The sequence below is a fragment of the Nipponia nippon genome, unplaced genomic scaffold (assembly GCF_047370975.1).
Source record: "Nipponia nippon isolate SJK-2023a ecotype South Korea unplaced genomic scaffold, ASM4737097v1 scaffold_1, whole genome shotgun sequence".
Classification (NCBI taxonomy): domain Eukaryota; kingdom Metazoa; phylum Chordata; class Aves; order Pelecaniformes; family Threskiornithidae; genus Nipponia; species Nipponia nippon.
Window position 1 is genome coordinate 38,368,477 of NW_028262290.1, and position 20,995 is coordinate 38,389,471.

Below are 20,995 nucleotides of genomic sequence, written 5' to 3' on the forward strand. Positions count from 1 at the left end.
TATCTAGTTTTCTCCAGGTCCTACCTATATACTTAATATTGTCTTCAAAATACTGAAAACATGTAATTCCACATTCTGTTAATTTTTCAGACTGGTACTTTGCTAAACATTTTAAATTAATTTTAAAAATTGATATCTTAGTGACACTTGGTGGGAATAAAATTACTGAATACCAATAAATACCACCTGTGCTGGAAGGAGGGAGAAATTTTTTTTCTGCCACTGAGGAATTTTGTGCTGGATTTTGAGAGAGAGCAAAATACCTGCCAAATTACAAAAAAGTCAGAATTAAAAGATTCTTGTCTTTCAAAGATCCGTTTTCATATTTCAAACTTGGCTTTGGTGTCATAGGCCCATAAATATCAAGACCCATTTTAGATTTGCACTTTTCAGGTGCCTAATGTCATAGAGTATATTACATTTTTCTCAAATAATGCATTGTGGTTATAAAGCTTCATTAATAGTTTTTGTTGCCTTTGCAGAGACTGATCAAGTATGATCAATTTTTAAGCTCACTGTATTTACCTTGATACGCCTCTAGGCAAAACCAATTTTAAAACACCACCACACGTTGGCATATCAGTTATATAAATAGCATTTGTTTCAACTACTACAAGTGTTTTGTTACATATTTAAGGAAGGGTAAATTTGTGTGAAAAGTTGGGGGGAAAAAAAATTCTTCCTGCTAAGGGAACATGACATTTGCAATCTGGCAGTGCTAATTTAAGCATAATAAATGTAAGAATATAACAGCGTAAGACCTTCCATAACAATGGAAGAGATAAAGAGTGAGCTGACTGCTTAGGTCCTTCCTGATAAAAAAGCGTAATCCTATTCATAATTTATATACATTTGCAACTGAAAAGTGGCCTAGGTCTTCCCCTGATACCTTGGGCTCTTATTGCTGGAGCAAGGATCATCATTGCCTCTCTCAGCCTGTCCTGCAAGTGTCCAAATCTAACCAGTTTGAGATGTTTCTTCTTCCCCTGAAGATGAAAGCAAAACTCTGCCCCACTTCAGCAGATTAGAACAGGGCTCTTTGTTCAAAATATGTAACCCACATTAGTGCCAAATTAGGAAATCACCACCAACATCCTTTGGTATACCCAAAGCCCGAGCGTGCAGCCGGGGGACACAGCAAAGCCGAGAAAAGAGGGTGACCTGCTGTGAAGGGGCCCTTGTTCCTGGCTGGGCACTCTTGCTCTCTCCTTTGAGCCAGCATTAGCGCTTGGCCTGTCCTACCGTGAAGCATGGCAGGGAGTTAAATGGGCAGGGAACTACACACATTTTTGAGGGGATTAGTTTTCACATGGATCGTATCCAAGATCTGGGTTCTGGTAAGGCAGTACAATTGCTACTGCCAGTGCAGAAGAGGGCAAGCAGCTTGGGGGCTGGATGGGAGAGGGGCAGGACCACGGTAGCTCCCATGCAAACTCTCTTAGGTTACGGCATAACCTTACTGTTGGAAACTTTGCATCTTTTCTTGAAGCCTTTTCTTGAATGGGTACAGTTGGCCCATCACAGTCAGTGATAAATTTTACAGGAATTAAAACCAAATGACAGCTTATTCAGGCAGATCAGATGTAGCAAGCACCAGTCCAGGCAGAGCCTAATCTACAAGTACAGGATCTAGGATATGAAGCAACGTGGGCATGGGGGCTAGAGGATGAACATTGTCTCTTAAGATGAGCCCTGAGACTTCTACTGTTTAAGTGTCTCATAAGAGATACAGGAGATATTTAATTGTTAGTGCCATAAGTTTAGTTTTTCATTAACACACAACTTGGGAAGTTCATCAGGTCATGGTGTTAGCTGGAGTGAATTGGCACGTCTCCACTGATGTCTGCAAGCAGCCTCAGCATTGTGAGCAGAACATCTGGCCTACAGGCTTTAAAGATTGTTTTGAACAGCTTTGCCACACAGTAAGCCCCTATAATACACACCTCTTTCCATGTCGTTCTTAATTTGCTCTTCCAAATCTTCCGGAGACACACAAAACTCCTGCTCTTCCCCTTCGGGTGCTTTGGGTTTACACTTTCCACAGCAGCAGTTGAAGCAGCAGCAGAGGCAGCAGCAGAGGTAGCAGCCCGTCAGTAGGCCACAGACTGCAAACAGGACCTGGGTTAAACGCAGCGGGAGGAAAACCCCGTGAGCAATGACCTCCCTGAAACTCGTGGCAGCCTCTTACAGCTGAAGGCAAATCGTTGAAGGAACTCAGGTTCCCAAGTGCTTAGCACTCAGAGGAGTCCAGCCGCTGGCCTAGTGCCTAAACAAGGGCCAGATCTTCCAGAGTCCTCCTCATCCACCAGCTCCTACTTGCCACTCAGGACCATGTCCACAAAGAAGACACCAACCAACAGGCCTCCACATGCTCAACTTTTGAAAGTCTGTCTTTAGCTGACGGCCCTCAGAAAAAACTTCTAGGCGGTATGCAAAACCCCACCCACCTTAAAATGACTCATTTCCATCTTAAAAATGACTCATTTGCCCAAGACCGTTTTCGCAAACACTTATTTACTGGCAGATTCTTGTCAATAACAAAGCCGAGAGAAAAAGAAGCAAAGACCCAGATGCATCCCACATAACTTTAGACACTGAACTAAGGCATCCAAATTAGGACTGTAGCCCCCATGGGCTCCCCATATAGTCAATGATAAGTTGAAAGCTGTTCCAGAGGGTGATTCAGCCCTGGGAGGACTTGAATTGCCCATTGGGGCTGTCTCTCTCTCTCCCCATTAGCCTGTGCAGGAGCACACAGGTGACAACTCCTAAATTCGACTCCTCGGGCTGTGGTTTCTTGATCTGGGGACTCAGGCAGCAAGAAATTCCCATCTGCATTGCCCTCTGCTCACTCCTGTCCCTGTGGCACAAAGCACAGAGGCTTCAGCAGAGCCAGCACAGCTGCCTGGGGCCAAGACCAGAGATCTCAGCCAGATTCAACAGCCAGAAAACTTTAATTTACACAGCTTTTCTTCCTCCAGACCAGGTCACTGCCTGGGTTCACAGCAGACCTCCACAGCTGCTTGCGTTCGGGGCTGCATGCCATGTTGCAGCAGTGGGATGGGGGGCTGCAGAAGGGGAGCCCTTAGGTTGGCATTGTCGCCCTGTGCTCCCCATGGGTGCTCCTGACCCGGGGCAGATCCAGGCCTGCAACAAGGTGTTTGTGGCAAAGGAGAAACCTCCACATGTCATCGTGAACATAGTGGTGTAAGAGTAAAGGAAAGCCAGTGACGATCCTGAAAAGGGAATCAAGGAAGATACGTGGAACGTGTATGTATAAGCCAGTGCAGCTTTGTGGCCACTAGCCATATACAGGTTAATTTGAAGGTACAGCCAGGCTTTAGCATTATATTTATACAGTCTGCCCTTTACTAACTATTTTTTATATTCATAAGAAAACATGCCGCTGAGGAAGAACACAAGCACAGACGTCAGGATATTGTCAAACTTTGACAATGAAGCTATGTAAATGACACTCAGTTATGTATGCATGTCTCAGGCAGTGCTAGTGGGGGCTGACTGGAGCATCTTTGAAGGTAATGAGACTGTTTATATGCCTAATATTAATATAGGCATGTATCAAGACTGAGCAAGGTGGTTTTAAATGAAAAGAAGGACTATTTATTTTAAAATGTTTTCCTTCTAGGGGACACCCAAAACTATTCTAAATGCCGTAACCCCTAAAATAAGTTATTTGGCTGTTTATCATTTATGCCATAATGGAGCATAAATCATCACAATGGACAGAATGAAAAAAGACGGAATAAAAGTGTATAAAGGGAAAAAAATACTTGAATTTTTTCATGATACTTTAGATCATAGAATCATAGAATCACAGAATCATAGAATACCAGGTTGGAAGGGACCTCAAGGATCATCTGGTCCAACCTTTCTAGCACAGTCTAGACGAGATGGCCCAGCACCATGTCCAACTGAGTCTTAAACATGTTCAGTGTAGAGGAGTCAACTGCTTCCCTGGGGAGATTATTCCAATGATTGACTGTTCTCATTGTGAAAAATTTTCCTCTCATGTCCAATTGGAATCTCCCTGGGAGTAACTTGTACCTGTTACCCCTTGTCCTCACCATGTGACTCCTTGTAAAAAGGGAGTCTCCATCTTCTTTGTAGCTCCCCTTTAAGTACTGGTACATGGTGATGAGATCACCTCTAAGCCTCCTTTTCTCATGGCTGAACAAACCCAGCTCTCTCAGCCTATCCTCATACGGCAGGCTTCCCAGACCCTTGGTCATCTTGGTGGCCCTTCTCTGGACCCCCTCCAGCCTGTCCACATCTTTTTTGTATAGCGGGGACCAGAACTGAACACAGTATTCCAGGTGTGGCCTGACAAGCGCTGAGTAGAGTGGGATAATGACTTCTTTATCTCTGCTGGTGATGCCCTTGTTGATGCAACACAGCATCCTATTGGCCTTCCTGGCCGCAGCAGCACACTGTTCACTCATGTTGAGCTTCCTGTCCACCAGGACCCCTAGGTCCCTTTCCATGGAGCTGCTCTCCAGCCAGGTGGATCCCCATCTGAGCTGCACTCCTGGATTATGCTTTCCCAGGTGCAAGACCTTACACTCGTCTTTGTTAAACTTCATAAGGTTCTTGTTAGCCCACTCTTGCAGCCTATCCAGATCTTCCTGCAGGATGGCTCTCCCTTCCAGAGTGTCTACTTCCCCTCTCAATTTGGTGTCATCTGCGAACTTCATCAGGCTACACTTGATCCCATTATCCAGATCACTTATGAAGATATTGAATAGCGTTGGGCCCAATATCGATCCCTGGGGGACCCCACTTGTGACAGGTTGCCCGTTTGAAAAAGAGCTATTTACCACCACCCTTTGGGTGTGGGCCATCAGTCAATTCCTCACCCACTGCACAGACCAGTTGTCCAGGCCATAATGCATCAGTTTCTCCAGGAGGAGGCCGTGGAGAACCGTATCGAAAGCCTTGGAGAAGTACAGGTAGACAGCATCCACCGCTCGCCCCCTGTCAGCCGAGCAGGTCACTTTATCATAGAAGGCCACAAGATTTGTCAGGCATGATCTGCCCTTGGTGAAGCCATGTTAGCTTTTCCCAATCACGTGCTTCATTTGACTCGTGATGGCCCCCAGGAGGATCCGTTCCCTGACTTTCCTGGGAATTGAAGTAAGACTGATGGGCCTATAATTACCCGGATCCTCCCTTGAGCCCTTCTTGTAGATAGGGGTAACATTTGCCTTCCTCCAGTCCTCTGGGACATCCCCCGATCTCCACGACTTCTCGAAGATTATAGAGAGTGGCCCTGCAATGACATCAGCCAGCTCTCTCAACGCCCTCGGGTGGATGGTGTCAGGGCCCATTGATTTGTAGAGGTCAAGCTCCTGTAATAATTCACATACTGACTCCTTCTTCACTGATGGTGGGTCTATGTTTGGATCATCTTGGATTTTCGTTCGCAACGCCTGGCATCCAACAGTGTTGGTAAAGACAGAGGTGAAGAAAGTGTTGAGAACCTCTGCCTTTTCAGCATTGTTGGTGACTGATTCACCTCTACTGTTTAACAGTGGGCCTATGTTTTCCTTCTGTTTCTGCTTGCAACTTACAAACCTGAAGAACCCTTTCTTGTTATTTTTGACATCTCTGGCCAGTTCCAATTCAAGCTGAGCTTTTGCTTTTCTAACTGCATCTCTGCACACTCTGGCAATGCCCTTGTAGTTCTCAGTGGGTAGTCTTCCACTTCTCCATCTCTAGTACGCATCTCTTTTGGTTTTAAGCAGACCCAGGAGCTTGTGGTTGAGCCAAGGGAGCCTCTTGATGTTTAAAGATTTCATGTGCTTATATTATCATACTTGGTAAATCAAGAATCAGTTTATTGATGTGATCAAGAAACTGTCTTCATGGTAGAGGGAGAATTGCTTTTTGCTAAAACAGTTAAACAGACAACGCCTATGCCTGCCAGCAGAGAAGAGGTTAAAGCTCCCATTACCCATGTCAGTATGTTCCCAGTTTAATATGCCTGCTAAGAAGTCTGGGTCTCTGAAAAAAAGTAGTTTTCACTTTGCATTTCTCCTTTCATTTGAGTTTCCTTACTTCTAATGATACACCTCCTCACAGTTGTCAGATTTTCTGAGTATGAGTGTGATAGGGAAGAGGATTTACCAGGAATGTTCATAGTTGAAGAGGAAGATAATGAGCAAAAGCTGTGGTCCCTACTGTCTTCTACCAGAATGGAGGAAATTAGGGGTCCAGAGGTTGTCTGCAGATGATGCCTCACACTCAAATAGTATTATGATGACCAATACAAAAATCTGAAACTGACCCAGCATTTGTACATGAGTTAAAAAGAGACGAGGAATAGTGAGCTCAGCTTGCAAAAAACACTTGGTGACCTGTTTATGCTTTGGAGGTGGCAAGATTTTGGGTTGGGGGAGGAATAGAGAGACCACTTCTGACAATCCTCAAATCAGTCTATATGCATATTTTGGATTTTTTGCACAGAATTCTTAAAAATGAGGAAGCAGTGATTACTTTTGCTGGGATATTCAGCATATCTTGTCTCACCTCTGGGATACAGCTTCTTTGAAACAATCCACACACGCCTCCTTTAGCTTTTAGGAACTTACTAGCTTCTCTCTGTACTCTCCAGTGCTCTCCTTATGACTCAAAGCCATAGCGGTTATTTCTGTTCCTGATTTTCTAACCACAGAGGATTTTATACTTCAAAAAACCTCCATTAAAGATTGGTAAGCAGAAGAGGAAATAAAAGCTAAGAAAGCAGGAAACAGTGAAGAAACCCTTGTCTAGCAAGACCGTTAAAGGAGTCAGTACTGCTGTGCTCTCAGCTCTAAGGCAATGCTTCCTGGCATCTGAACTGTGACAAAGAGGCCAAAGGAGAGGGTGGACAGCAAAGAAACGAGGGAATGATCCAGCAGGAGAAGATAGCGGCTGTGGTGGGGAGTCCAGCCTTCAGCAGGAGTCAGGTAGAGCAGCTTCAGGCAGGCAGCCTCCAGCCTGCTTCTGAGGGTGCAGCTGTGCCCTTGCGCATCCATTAGTTTCATTCACTGTTCTGCGTTTGAGCAGCTTCTGGCTCATCCTGATTCAGCAGACAAGTTATGGCTTCTCAGACCCACAAATCGCCCAAGTGACTTCCCAGTATGAAAGGGGACTGCGGGGCAGTGAAGCACTGGCCTGATCCGTGCTGAACACAGGAATCCATGTTCTATGGTTCTCAGACCAAAGCTGTCATAGTGTGATTGCCTCACAGAGCACAGATCATTTTCCTATGTGTTCCATCAGAGTTCTTGTTTTCCTGTGCTTTGATTGCTGGAAATAATTGGGGACAGCATGGATTTTGCATATTTGCAATTCTGTTGGTTTGTTACATTTCTGTGACATTTCAATATTTCCTAAAACACTCAAATCTGACATATGCAAACATCAGAGGACGCCAGTGACATAAGAGAACACATGAACACAACTCCTTTATAACTAGAACAGCCCATGATGTGTTTTTCCTTGAGCAGTATGTCAGTTTTTGATGTATCATTCTCTTCCTTTCCTACTCTCTTCCTCCACCCCACCCTTCTCACCTTTTCTTCCACTTCCTTTCTCTCACCCCCTCACCAGGCCACATATATATGACATCATAATAACAGACTGTTATGTATTATTATTGCTTACTTACGCTGTGCGCTACATATAGCAAAGAACACAGCTAAATTTGCACTGTAATAACTTATTAACCGGTTGTCACATAAGTGGGACTTCTCGTTTTTGAACAATGAGTCATTTTTATTTAGTCATTACTGAAAAGAAAGTCAAAATTAACCTGGAGCACTAGATTCAAATCTAATTAATGTCTGAAAGTGTTACAAAACATGCACTCTACTTAACTATTTACCAACTTAAAAAGAAAAAGAAAACAGTCTATAGTAGCACTATTCTGAGCTGATGTTACATTCTGCCACTGTCGATTTTCCAGATAATGTTGTTGTTTAATTAAGCTTTTAGTAGCGGTTTAGATTCAGATCCTACTATTTGTTAAGCCTACAGAGAGACCATGTTTTTCAGGGGGTTCCTTGTGTATGTAATTGTCTGTGTGCCTTGTAACACTTGATTTCCAACAGAAAATAATAGCCTACCTTTGCCCACCAGCTTGAGAGCATGAAGTAGGTGTTAACATTTTCCTCACCAAACTGTTCTGCCACATAGAGCCCTAATGATCCATACTTGTCATATATGTTTCGCTTGGACAGATCAGTCAGTGTTGCATGAGCATTGTTGATCTCTTTAAATTTTTCTGCAGCCTCTGGATTGTCCGGATTCTTGTCGGGATGATATTTCAGAGCCAGTTTTCTTAAACATGGGAAAAAAAACCCAAAACAAACAGAAGGAAAATAAATCATCCGTATGTGTGCATGTATACAGACACTTACAAAACATTACAAAATATTCTAGTAGAGATATAATCATTCTGAACTGTGTGTCCAGCCTTCTTTTTTCCAGCTCTGATGTCCTCAGTGGAAGAAAAGTGACACAAAGTGACTGAATGTGAAAGTTTTGGTAAAAGAGGTGTTCCTATTACACTGAGCATGAACTTTGTGTATTGATACCTAGTCAGCTACCATGTTAAAGGAGACAGTGATATATGCTGAAAGCACAGATTGCAACATGATAATAAATCACACGCATTTGTTGCATTATGATTGCCAACTGATTTGCATAATTTAGCAGGTTTCAACAAAGATAAAGATTTTTTTAAAGGCTGTTTAAAAACATGATGATCACACTGCTTATCCCATCAACATTACCTTCTTTATAGCAAAGGAAATTCCGTATTCGATTGCTTATCAATAGTAGCTATATTAAAATTTTGTAAACAGTGTCTGTGTTTGCAGAAGCCCAGACAGTGATGATGGAAAACACACTTAGGAGTTGCAATAGAAAAGAAGCATCTTTCTGAAGCACACGGTGGAAAAGAACACTGAGTTAGCCCCAGGTTGAAGTGCCTGTCTTTGGGGCTAATTCCCCACTGTCACACTTCTGAGACAGTCCTTAAAGCGGTGGATGCTGATTGTCAACTGTTCAGGGCTGTTTATGCTGGTGGGAAGCCTTTGCTGGGGCAGGGCTCAGTACTGTCTTTTTCCCCTGACTATATGCAGCAGTACAGCATCCAAGGACAGGTATAGCTTGAAAAGAACAGTGTGGGACTTTTGGCTTACAGACAGTGCTGGGGAAGCACAGCTTGGAGAAGAAAGGGTTTGCTTCCAACCATTCTGGACGACTGGCAGTGTGAGTTCTGTGAACAAAACAAGCAAAAATCTGCAAACCAAGCATAGACAGCAGTGTATCTTTTAAAAAATCTCCACTCCCTTTGAAGAACTGGCAATAAGATTTTTCCAGGACATTTATTTAATGACTAGTGCTGACCTCTAGTGGCATCAAAAGTGGTTTAGTAGTGTTTTAAATTCCATGATCCTCACCTCAGTCAAGCTATGTAGCATTTTGTAAATATTCTCTCTGAGTGTTTCAGGAGCTAGCCATGACTGTTATGCCAAAAAATATTATTTGTGGTGTGAAGGCAGTGTTCCCACACTTCTTCTAACAAATTTATCCTCAGAGTAGGGTCTTGCTTGACTTTCCACTGAAGTCCCAGCGCAGGTTAATCCCCAAGTAAAATGTAACTGCTTTGCCCCTGATGACAGTTCCTGCCTTGGAGACATTCTGCCAATATCAAGACTGATATGAGCCTGGGAACAACAAACTCTGCCAACGATCTCTTCAGTTCTGTATGCTGAACCCAATTAATCTTCTCATAGATAATAAATAACTCCTTAAACACGTCTCTAAGAGTATAAAGGGGTTCACGTTCAATCATATTTAATATACTGTGCTGTGGTATCTTAAACATAAATTTTCAGTCATATTTAACATGTGGTACCTTAAACATAATAAAAGATGAAATAGGAGAACTGGAAAAGCAAGCTAAGTCTTGCATGACTAATGACATTTTGTGCCATCCAGGTATTTAAGTACCTTAAGCAATCTATCCCTTTTCTTAGCTGAAAACAAACCCCAGCAATTAGAATTAAAAAAAAAATGGGAGAGGTATTACCTTCAAAACGCATGTGTGGTTGCAGGCATTGGATAATCAGTACCCAGCCTTTCTTTCTTTTCCCACAAACCCAATCCATATCCCCAACAATCTCATAAAAAATAAGAATTTGAACAAAATGTAGTTTTGAAAAGGTGAAAAACATTAGTTGCACACTCAATTTACTTAGTATTGGTTTAGAATACTAACAGAATTACTTTCAAAATAGTACAGTTAACAAAACATGGGATATGTTCTTATTTTGATTTTGGGAAAACTGTCCTCTCTAAAAACAGTACATTAACAAAACAACTCCCTGCACACGAAGGTGACATATACTAATTGGAGATGATTTAGTAATGGGAAAGAGATCTATATACTGGTAGCGCAATTCATATAAGTGAGAAAAAGGACTCCATTAGGTCAAACCTAAGAAACAATATAAGTAAGGACAAGAACTATGTGCCATAACATAAGCATCAGCTATATAGAAGCTGCGCTGTGGGTCCCTGGAAAAGTGACATTTCTAGTTATGTGATAATCGTGGTTCATTATGAGTAGAGAAAAAGGAAGAAGACAAAAAGCATACAGTGAAATGAACAAAGGAGTTTGTTGGCTACATCCCATACCAAACACATGGATTTCTGGCCATTCAGATTTTTCTCATGATGAATGGCCTTCTCCTTCACCACCTTGGGACCACTGAACACCACAGCCATTCAGAGCAGCAAGCAATATGTGACATGTTTGGGAGAGAAAAGATACCACAAGCAGAGAAACAGCCATCCCACAAGATGGATGGGGAGCTCATGGAAATGAAGCCAGAAAAATATGCTCAACACCTCTGTCAGTGGGAGACTTAGGATGAGAGGTGAGATCAAGCTAGACTGTGCTGAAGGGGTGAGTCAGATGAAGGAACATCTGGGTAGAGGGAGAAATATTTTGGAGGCAGGAAAGTATGTTGCATAGGGTGAGATATGGCTATGCTATGGCATATCAAACAGTGTCAGATATAGGTTACTGAGTAGAGGAAGCGCTGTCCTTTTGCGTGGTGCTTGACGAGAGGGCAAAAGACGGCGCGGTGAAACTGGATCAAGACAAGTGTCAGGGGGTATGGTCAGGCTTTTCTTTGGCCCTGAGGAGAGTCCAGCGGTAGAAGATGATGTCCAAGGAGCTTGTGGCGTTTTTGTGGTTGAGGGTTTTCACGATTTGATGGGCTGAAGGGTTGAGCAAGGTGGTGTGATGTGGAAGCGGAGGCTGTTTGAAGCAGGCTGTTGGAGTAGAGGCATGATTGTCCGCTTTGCGTGGAGAAGTGTTGGATGAGTGTGTGCTGGGCGGGGTAAGGGGCAGGGCCCCCTGGTTCCTTCGATAGCTCAGCTGGTAGAGCGGAGGACTGTAGGCTCCCTTGCACGGCCATCCTTAGGTCGCTGGTTCAACTCCGGCTCGAAGGAGTGCCCTTTTGGCCCTGGCGCAGACCCTGCGGCACCTCTGCCTTTTGGCCCTGCCCGGGTGGCTCCCCTTCAAGGGCTGCCCGGCCTTGAACGCTTGCCTGAGGTGGGGAAGACGAGCAGCCAAGGCAGGTTTGGGTGAAGCCTGGGCAGGGGATGGTGGTCCTGAGCGCACTGGTGTTGTCAGGGGCCACGTCCCGTGTCAGGAAAGTGAGTGGGTGGGTGAGTGGTTGGGTGAGTGGGTGCGAGGCCGATGGGAGGCCCGGGCTTTGGGTGCGGGGCAGGCTGGGTGCGGGGTGGGTGCCTGGGAGGGGAGAGGACGCCAGGCAGAGGCCGTGGGGCGGGGAATTAGCTCAAGTGGTAGAGCGCTCGCTTAGCATGTGAGAGGCAGCGGGATCGATGCCCGCATTCTCCAACGCTTTTCATTCCCCTTGCCGGGACACAAGGTCCTTTGCCTGGGGCCCGCGTCCTCCGGGGGGTGTGGGGAGCTCGTGCTGCGCCCAGACAGCAAAGAATAGGACAACGTCCCGGGCTGTAACAAGAGCAGCAGAGGCAGTTTAACAGGGGACCTCATTTTCTCCCTCTTTGCTTGACAGACGTCAAATGCCATCTCAAGCAGTGTGTCCAGCTTGGAGCTCCCCTGTACAGGAAAGACATCAATGAAATGGAGCAACTTCAGTGGAGGGCCACCAAGAAAAGAAGCTCAGGGAAGGGAGGGATTTCTCTTTGAGGATGGGCTGAGGACCCTGGGAACGTTCAGTGTGGAGAAAGAGAAGTTCCGAGGGCTTCCGCATGACCTTGCAGCACTTAGGAGGAGGTTACTGAGTAGAGGAAGCGCTGTCCTTTTGCGTGGTGCTTGACGAGAGGGCAAAAGACGGCGCGGTGAAACTGGATCAAGACAAGTGTCAGGGGGTATGGTCAGGCTTTTCTTTGGCCCTGAGGAGAGTCCAGCGGTAGAAGATGATGTCCAAGGAGCTTGTGGCGTTTTTGTGGTTGAGGGTTTTCACGATTTGATGGGCTGAAGGGTTGAGCAAGGTGGTGTGATGTGGAAGCGGAGGCTGTTTGAAGCAGGCTGTTGGAGTAGAGGCATGATTGTCCGCTTTGCGTGGAGAAGTGTTGGATGAGTGTGTGCTGGGCGGGGTAAGGGGCAGGGCCCCCTGGTTCCTTCGATAGCTCAGCTGGTAGAGCGGAGGACTGTAGGCTCCCTTGCATGGCCATCCTTAGGTCGCTGGTTCAACTCCGGCTCGAAGGAGTGCCCTTTTGGCCCTGGCGCAGACCCTGCGGCACCTCTGCCTTTTGGCCCTGCCCGGGTGGCTCCCCTTCAAGGGCTGCCCGGCCTTGAACGCTTGCCTGAGGTGGGGAAGACGAGCAGCCAAGGCAGGTTTGGGTGAAGCCTGGGCAGGGGATGGTGGTCCTGAGCGCACTGGTGTTGTCAGGGGCCACGTCCCGTGTCAGGAAAGTGAGTGGGTGGGTGAGTGGTTGGGTGAGTGGGTGCGAGGCCGATGGGAGGCCCGGGCTTTGGGTGCGGGGCAGGCTGGGTGCGGGGTGGGTGCCTGGGAGGGGAGAGGACGCCAGGCAGAGGCCGTGGGGCGGGGAATTAGCTCAAGTGGTAGAGCGCTCGCTTAGCATGTGAGAGGCAGCGGGATCGATGCCCGCATTCTCCAACGCTTTTCATTCCCCTTGCCGGGACACAAGGTCCTTTGCCTGGGGCCCGCGTCCGCCGGGGGCTGTGGGGAGCTCGCGCTGTGCCTGGCCTACGCAGTAGAGGGCAGCATCCAGGGCTGCACCAAGAGCACCGTGGGCTGTGGATCGAGGGAAGGCGTTCACCACGTTTGCTCGGCATCTGATCGATGGCATCTAGAACGCTGTGCCCAACTTTGGGCCTCTGTGTAGAAGACGGACATTGACCAAGCGCAGCGCCCTCCGAACAAGGCCAGCAGGCGCACGTGCCCTTTGAGGAGAGGCCGATGAATGGGGGCTTGTCCAGAGGCTGGAGAAGAGCGGGCTTTGGGGGACATAAGCAGCAGTTTATCAGAGTGCCTATCAGGAGGTTATCGATTCAACAGTTAGGCTTTCTCCTGTGGTGACTGGCAGAGGAATGAGAAAGAAGAGGCCGCAGCTGAAGCAGGACACGTTCAATTTTTTCTGCCCTCAGCAGAGCCAGGCAGGAGAAGAAGGGTGCCGCGCAGTGCTGTGCAGTCTCTGTGCTTGGAGGCTGGCGTGAGCTGACTGGCTGAAGCTGTGCGCAAGCTGCTGGGATCCCTGATCTGGGTGCGGCTGGAGGAGGATACTAGAGGTCTCAACCAAGCTGACTTCTTTCACGGCTCTGTCAGGGAGGCAGAGCTGGGAGAGGGCCCTGCCGGTCCCTCAACAGCTCTGCTGGTGGAGCGGAGGACTGCAGGCTCCCTTGCGTGGCTACCCTTAGGTCTCGTCCGGGCCCTGAGTTCCCTAATAGGCCTGAATGGCCCTGACCAGCCTCGTGCGGGGCCTCCGCCTCCAGCCATGGGCCCAGGAGCAACATCTGCGTTCCGCTCTGGGCCTTCACTCTCCTTCCGTGCTAGACGGCAGGAGTCCTCGTGGTCTGCAGGTCAGGCGTGCCTCTGGGTACGCCAATGGCTCTGTCCAGCCAGAGAGACCCTTGATGCAGACGCTGGCGTGCAGCGGGCTGTTCTGTCGTGAGCTCATCCCTGCCTCGTCAGTCTGGACCTGCCTGGCGCTGACTGGACGTGATCATGAGCCTGACCTCTGCAGCGACTGCCTGTCGTGCCGTTGTCCGTGCCCGAGCCTGCCACTGGTGCCTTCTGCTTCGTGAGTGTCTCTCGGAGGAAGGCATCGTGGCTGTGTGCGTCCTGGTTGGGCAGTGCGGGTGTGAGGCAAGTCTTTTGTTTCTCCTGCTGAAGAGAGTCAGGCGGGTATGCGGGAGTGGTGTGAGAGCTGAATGGCTGGATGAGTGCGTGAGGAAGGCGTGAGGTGTCAGCATCCCGTGATTCCTTCGATAGCTCAGCTGGTAGAGCGGAGGACTGTAGGCTCCCTTGCACGGCCATCCTTAGGTCGCTGGTTCAACTCCGGCTCGAAGGAGTGCCCTTTTGGCCCTGGCGCAGACCCTGCGGCACCTCTGCCTTTTGGCCCTGCCCGGGTGGCTCCCCTTCAAGGGCTGCCCGGCCTTGAACGCTTGCCTGAGGTGGGGAAGACGAGCAGCCAAGGCAGGTTTGGGTGAAGCCTGGGCAGGGGATGGTGGTCCTGAGCGCACTGGTGTTGTCAGGGGCCACGTCCCGTGTCAGGAAAGTGAGTGGGTGGGTGAGTGGTTGGGTGAGTGGGTGCGAGGCCGATGGGAGGCCCGGGCTTTGGGTGCGGGGCAGGCTGGGTGCGGGGTGGGTGCCTGGGAGGGGAGAGGACGCCAGGCAGAGGCCGTGGGGCGGGGAATTAGCTCAAGTGGTAGAGCGCTCGCTTAGCATGTGAGAGGCAGCGGGATCGATGCCCGCATTCTCCAACGCTTTTCATTCCCCTTGCCGGGACACAAGGTCCTTTGCCTGGGGCCCGCGTCCGCCGGGGGCTGTGGGGAGCTCGTGCTGCGCCCAGACAGCAAAGAATAGGACAACGTCCCGGGCTGTAACAAGAGCAGCAGAGGCAGTTTAACAGGGGACCTCATTTTCTCCCTCTTTGCTTGACAGACGTCAAATGCCATCTCAAGCAGTGTGTCCAGCTTGGAGCTCCCCTGTACAGGAAAGACATCAATGAAATGGAGCAACTTCAGTGGAGGGCCACCAAGAAAAGAAGCTCAGGGAAGGGAGGGATTTCTCTTTGAGGATGGGCTGAGGACCCTGGGAACGTTCAGTGTGGAGAAAGAGAAGTTCCGAGGGCTTCCGCATGACCTTGCAGCACTTAGGAGGAGGTTACTGAGTAGAGGAAGCGCTGTCCTTTTGCGTGGTGCTTGACGAGAGGGCAAAAGACGGCGCGGTGAAACTGGATCAAGACAAGTGTCAGGGGGTATGGTCAGGCTTTTCTTTGGCCCTGAGGAGAGTCCAGCGGTAGAAGATGATGTCCAAGGAGCTTGTGGCGTTTTTGTGGTTGAGGGTTTTCACGATTTGATGGGCTGAAGGGTTGAGCAAGGTGGTGTGATGTGGAAGCGGAGGCTGTTTGAAGCAGGCTGTTGGAGTAGAGGCATGATTGTCCGCTTTGCGTGGAGAAGTGTTGGATGAGTGTGTGCTGGGCGGGGTAAGGGGCAGGGCCCCTGGTTCCTTCGATAGCTCAGCTGGTAGAGCGGAGGACTGTAGGCTCCCTTGCACGGCCATCCTTAGGTCGCTGGTTCAACTCCGGCTCGAAGGAGTGCCCTTTTGGCCCTGGCGCAGACCCTGCGGCACCTCTGCCTTTTGGCCCTGCCCGGGTGGCTCCCCTTCAAGGGCTGCCCGGCCTTGAACGCTTGCCTGAGGTGGGGAAGACGAGCAGCCAAGGCAGGTTTGGGTGAAGCCTGGGCAGGGGATGGTGGTCCTGAGCGCACTGGTGTTGTCAGGGGCCACGTCCCGTGTCAGGAAAGTGAGTGGGTGGGTGAGTGGTTGGGTGAGTGGGTGCGAGGCCGATGGGAGGCCCGGGCTTTGGGTGCGGGGCAGGCTGGGTGCGGGGTGGGTGCCTGGGAGGGGAGAGGACGCCAGGCAGAGGCCGTGGGGTGGGGAATTAGCTCAAGTGGTAGAGCGCTCGCTTAGCATGTGAGAGGCAGCGGGATCGATGCCCGCATTCTCCAACGCTTTTCATTCCCCTTGCCGGGACACAAGGTCCTTTGCCTGGGGCCCGCGTCCGCCGGGGGCTGTGGGGAGCTCGCGCTGTGCCTGGCCTACGCAGTAGAGGGCAGCATCCAGGGCTGCACCAAGAGCACCGTGGGCTGTGGATCGAGGGAAGGCGTTCACCACGTTTGCTCGGCATCTGATCGATGGCATCTAGAACGCTGTGCCCAACTTTGGGCCTCTGTGTAGAAGACGGACATTGACCAAGCGCAGCGCCCTCCGAACAAGGCCAGCAGGCGCACGTGCCCTTTGAGGAGAGGCCGATGAATGGGGGCTTGTCCAGAGGCTGGAGAAGAGCGGGCTTTGGGGGACATAAGCAGCAGTTTATCAGAGTGCCTATCAGGAGGTTATCGATTCAACAGTTAGGCTTTCTCCTGTGGTGACTGGCAGAGGAATGAGAAAGAAGAGGCCGCAGCTGAAGCAGGACACGTTCAATTTTTTCTGCCCTCAGCAGAGCCAGGCAGGAGAAGAAGGGTGCCGCGCAGTGCTGTGCAGTCTCTGTGCTTGGAGGCTGGCGTGAGCTGACTGGCTGAAGCTGTGCGCAAGCTGCTGGGATCCCTGATCTGGGTGCGGCTGGAGGAGGATACTAGAGGTCTCAACCAAGCTGACTTCTTTCACGGCTCTGTCAGGGAGGCAGAGCTGGGAGAGGGCCCTGCCGGTCCCTCAACAGCTCTGCTGGTGGAGCGGAGGACTGCAGGCTCCCTTGCGTGGCTACCCTTAGGTCTCGTCCGGGCCCTGAGTTCCCTAATAGGCCTGAATGGCCCTGACCAGCCTCGTGCGGGGCCTCCGCCTCCAGCCATGGGCCCAGGAGCAACATCTGCGTTCCGCTCTGGGCCTTCACTCTCCTTCCGTGCTAGACGGCAGGAGTCCTCGTGGTCTGCAGGTCAGGCGTGCCTCTGGGTACGCCAATGGCTCTGTCCAGCCAGAGAGACCCTTGATGCAGACGCTGGCGTGCAGCGGGCTGTTCTGTCGTGAGCTCATCCCTGCCTCGTCAGTCTGGACCTGCCTGGCGCTGACTGGACGTGATCATGAGCCTGACCTCTGCAGCGACTGCCTGTCGTGCCGTTGTCCGTGCCCGAGCCTGCCACTGGTGCCTTCTGCTTCGTGAGTGTCTCTCGGAGGAAGGCATCGTGGCTGTGTGCGTCCTGGTTGGGCAGTGCGGGTGTGAGGCAAGTCTTTTGTTTCTCCTGCTGAAGAGAGTCAGGCGGGTATGCGGGAGTGGTGTGAGAGCTGAATGGCTGGATGAGTGCGTGAGGAAGGCGTGAGGTGTCAGCATCCCGTGATTCCTTCGATAGCTCAGCTGGTAGAGCGGAGGACTGTAGGCTCCCTTGCACGGCCATCCTTAGGTCGCTGGTTCAACTCCGGCTCGAAGGAGTGCCCTTTTGGCCCTGGCGCAGACCCTGCGGCACCTCTGCCTTTTGGCCCTGCCCGGGTGGCTCCCCTTCAAGGGCTGCCCGGCCTTGAACGCTTGCCTGAGGTGGGGAAGACGAGCAGCCAAGGCAGGTTTGGGTGAAGCCTGGGCAGGGGATGGTGGTCCTGAGCGCACTGGTGTTGTCAGGGGCCACGTCCCGTGTCAGGAAAGTGAGTGGGTGGGTGAGTGGTTGGGTGAGTGGGTGCGAGGCCGATGGGAGGCCCGGGCTTTGGGTGCGGGGCAGGCTGGGTGCGGGGTGGGTGCCTGGGAGGGGAGAGGACGCCAGGCAGAGGCCGTGGGGTGGGGAATTAGCTCAAGTGGTAGAGCGCTCGCTTAGCATGTGAGAGGCAGCGGGATCGATGCCCGCATTCTCCAACGCTTTTCATTCCCCTTGCCGGGACACAAGGTCCTTTGCCTGGGGCCCGCGTCCGCCGGGGGCTGTGGGGAGCTCGTGCTGCGCCCAGACAGCAAAGAATAGGACAACGTCCCGGGCTGTAACAAGAGCAGCAGAGGCAGTTTAACAGGGGACCTCATTTTCTCCCTCTTTGCTTGACAGACGTCAAATGCCATCTCAAGCAGTGTGTCCAGCTTGGAGCTCCCCTGTACAGGAAAGACATCAATGAAATGGAGCAACTTCAGTGGAGGGCCACCAAGAAAAGAAGCTCAGGGAAGGGAGGGATTTCTCTTTGAGGATGGGCTGAGGACCCTGGGAACGTTCAGTGTGGAGAAAGAGAAGTTCCGAGGGCTTCCGCATGACCTTGCAGCACTTAGGAGGAGGTTACTGAGTAGAGGAAGCGCTGTCCTTTTGCGTGGTGCTTGACGAGAGGGCAAAAGACGGCGCGGTGAAACTGGATCAAGACAAGTGTCAGGGGGTATGGTCAGGCTTTTCTTTGGCCCTGAGGAGAGTCCAGCGGTAGAAGATGATGTCCAAGGAGCTTGTGGCGTTTTTGTGGTTGAGGGTTTTCACGATTTGATGGGCTGAAGGGTTGAGCAAGGTGGTGTGATGTGGAAGCGGAGGCTGTTTGAAGCAGGCTGTTGGAGTAGAGGCATGATTGTCCGCTTTGCGTGGAGAAGTGTTGGATGAGTGTGTGCTGGGCGGGGTAAGGGGCAGGGCCCCCTGGTTCCTTCGATAGCTCAGCTGGTAGAGCGGAGGACTGTAGGCTCCCTTGCACGGCCATCCTTAGGTCGCTGGTTCAACTCCGGCTCGAAGGAGTGCCCTTTTGGCCCTGGCGCAGACCCTGCGGCACCTCTGCCTTTTGGCCCTGCCCGGGTGGCTCCCCTTCAAGGGCTGCCCGGCCTTGAACGCTTGCCTGAGGTGGGGAAGACGAGCAGCCAAGGCAGGTTTGGGTGAAGCCTGGGCAGGGGATGGTGGTCCTGAGCGCACTGGTGTTGTCAGGGGCCACGTCCCGTGTCAGGAAAGTGAGTGGGTGGGTGAGTGGTTGGGTGAGTGGGTGCGAGGCCGATGGGAGGCCCGGGCTTTGGGTGCGGGGCAGGCTGGGTGCGGGGTGGGTGCCTGGGAGGGGAGAGGACGCCAGGCAGAGGCCGTGGGGTGGGGAATTAGCTCAAGTGGTAGAGCGCTCGCTTAGCATGTGAGAGGCAGCGGGATCGATGCCCGCATTCTCCAACGCTTTTCATTCCCCTTGCCGGGACACAAGGTCCTTTGCCTGGGGCCCGCGTCCTCCGGGGGCTGTGGGGAGCTCGCGCTGTGCCTGGCCTACGCAGTAGAGGGCAGCATCCAGGGCTGCACCAAGAGCACCGTGGGCTGTGGATCGAGGGAAGGCGTTCACCACGTTTGCTCGGCATCTGATCGATGGCATCTAGAACGCTGTGCCCAACTTTGGGCCTCTGTGTAGAAGACGGACATTGACCAAGCGCAGCGCCCTCCGAACAAGGCCAGCAGGCGCACGTGCCCTTTGAGGAGAGGCCGATGAATGGGGGCTTGTCCAGAGGCTGGAGAAGAGCGGGCTTTGGGGGACATAAGCAGCAGTTTATCAGAGTGCCTATCAGGAGGTTATCGATTCAACAGTTAGGCTTTCTCCTGTGGTGACTGGCAGAGGAATGAGAAAGAAGAGGCCGCAGCTGAAGCAGGACACGTTCAATTTTTTCTGCCCTCAGCAGAGCCAGGCAGGAGAAGAAGGGTGCCGCGCAGTGCTGTGCAGTCTCTGTGCTTGGAGGCTGGCGTGAGCTGACTGGCTGAAGCTGTGCGCAAGCTGCTGGGATCCCTGATCTGGGTGCGGCTGGAGGAGGATACTAGAGGTCTCAACCAAGCTGACTTCTTTCACGGCTCTGTCAGGGAGGCAGAGCTGGGAGAGGGCCCTGCCGGTCCCTCAACAGCTCTGCTGGTGGAGCGGAGGACTGCAGGCTCCCTTGCGTGGCTACCCTTAGGTCTCGTCCGGGCCCTGAGTTCCCTAATAGGCCTGAATGGCCCTGACCAGCCTCGTGCGGGGCCTCCGCCTCCAGCCATGGGCCCAGGAGCAACATCTGCGTTCCGCTCTGGGCCTTCACTCTCCTTCCGTGCTAGACGGCAGGAGTCCTCGTGGTCTGCAGGTCAGGCGTGCCTCTGGGTACGCCAATGGCTCTGTCCAGCCAGAGAGACCCTTGATGCAGACGCTGGCGTGCAGCGGGCTGTTCTGTCGTGAGCTCATCCCTGCCTCGTCAGTCTGGACCTGCCTGGCGCTGACTGGACGTGATCATGAGCCTGACCTCTGCAGCGACTGCCTGTCGTGCCGTTGTCCGTGCCCGAGCCTGCCACTGGTGCCTTCTGCTTCGTGAGTGTCTCTCGGAGGAAGGCATCGTGGCTGTGTGCGTCCTGGTTGGGCAGTGCGGGTGTGAGGCAAGTCTTTTGTTTCTCCTGCTGAAGAGAGTCAGGCGGGTATGCGGGAGTGGTGTGAGAGCTGAATGGCTGGATGAGTGCGTGAGGAAGGCGTGAGGTGTCAGCATCCCGTGATTCCTTCGATAGCTCAGCTGGTAGAGCGGAGGACTGTAGGCTCCCTTGCACGGCCATCCTTAGGTCGCTGGTTCAACTCCGGCTCGAAGGAGTGCCCTTTTGGCCCTGGCGCAGACCCTGCGGCACCTCTGCCTTTTGGCCCTGCCCGGGTGGCTCCCCTTCAAGGGCTGCCCGGCCTTGAACGCTTGCCTGAGGTGGGGAAGACGAGCAGCCAAGGCAGGTTTGGGTGAAGCCTGGGCAGGGGATGGTGGTCCTGAGCGCACTGGTGTTGTCAGGGGCCACGTCCCGTGTCAGGAAAGTGAGTGGGTGGGTGAGTGGTTGGGTGAGTGGGTG

General features: G+C 51.4%; 1 protein-coding gene and 12 non-coding genes across 13 annotated transcripts in view; 12 read left to right on the forward strand and 1 right to left on the reverse strand.

The window, feature by feature from the left end:
• DNAJC5B (DnaJ heat shock protein family (Hsp40) member C5 beta) overlaps window positions 1–20,995 on the reverse strand; it is a 39,620-nt gene that overhangs the window by 3,717 nt on the left and 14,908 nt on the right. Inside the window, exons 2-3 of the mRNA XM_087735418.1 lie at window positions 8,127–8,340; window positions 1,944–2,118 (exon numbers count right to left, since the gene is read on the reverse strand). Coding sequence (XP_087591544.1) covers window positions 1,944–2,118; window positions 8,127–8,340 — 389 coding nt within the window. The remainder of the gene's footprint in view (window positions 1–1,943; window positions 2,119–8,126; window positions 8,341–20,995) is intronic.
• On the forward strand, window positions 11,441–11,529 carry TRNAY-GUA (transfer RNA tyrosine (anticodon GUA)). The gene is given in 2 exon segments: window positions 11,441–11,477; window positions 11,494–11,529. It is a non-coding gene; the product is annotated as a tRNA-Tyr (tRNA).
• TRNAY-GUA (transfer RNA tyrosine (anticodon GUA)) lies at window positions 12,690–12,778 on the forward strand. Its single transcript is given in 2 exon segments — window positions 12,690–12,726; window positions 12,743–12,778. It is a non-coding gene; the product is annotated as a tRNA-Tyr (tRNA).
• On the forward strand, window positions 13,118–13,190 carry TRNAA-AGC (transfer RNA alanine (anticodon AGC)). Its single transcript has one exon. It is a non-coding gene; the product is annotated as a tRNA-Ala (tRNA).
• Window positions 14,516–14,604, forward strand: TRNAY-GUA (transfer RNA tyrosine (anticodon GUA)). Its single transcript is given in 2 exon segments — window positions 14,516–14,552; window positions 14,569–14,604. It is a non-coding gene; the product is annotated as a tRNA-Tyr (tRNA).
• On the forward strand, window positions 14,944–15,016 carry TRNAA-AGC (transfer RNA alanine (anticodon AGC)). Its single transcript has one exon. It is a non-coding gene; the product is annotated as a tRNA-Ala (tRNA).
• Window positions 15,764–15,852, forward strand: TRNAY-GUA (transfer RNA tyrosine (anticodon GUA)). The gene is given in 2 exon segments: window positions 15,764–15,800; window positions 15,817–15,852. It is a non-coding gene; the product is annotated as a tRNA-Tyr (tRNA).
• On the forward strand, window positions 16,192–16,264 carry TRNAA-AGC (transfer RNA alanine (anticodon AGC)). Its single transcript has one exon. It is a non-coding gene; the product is annotated as a tRNA-Ala (tRNA).
• TRNAY-GUA (transfer RNA tyrosine (anticodon GUA)) lies at window positions 17,590–17,678 on the forward strand. The gene is given in 2 exon segments: window positions 17,590–17,626; window positions 17,643–17,678. It is a non-coding gene; the product is annotated as a tRNA-Tyr (tRNA).
• Window positions 18,018–18,090, forward strand: TRNAA-AGC (transfer RNA alanine (anticodon AGC)). The gene has a single exon. It is a non-coding gene; the product is annotated as a tRNA-Ala (tRNA).
• Window positions 18,839–18,927, forward strand: TRNAY-GUA (transfer RNA tyrosine (anticodon GUA)). Its single transcript is given in 2 exon segments — window positions 18,839–18,875; window positions 18,892–18,927. It is a non-coding gene; the product is annotated as a tRNA-Tyr (tRNA).
• TRNAA-AGC (transfer RNA alanine (anticodon AGC)) lies at window positions 19,267–19,339 on the forward strand. The gene has a single exon. It is a non-coding gene; the product is annotated as a tRNA-Ala (tRNA).
• Window positions 20,665–20,753, forward strand: TRNAY-GUA (transfer RNA tyrosine (anticodon GUA)). The gene is given in 2 exon segments: window positions 20,665–20,701; window positions 20,718–20,753. It is a non-coding gene; the product is annotated as a tRNA-Tyr (tRNA).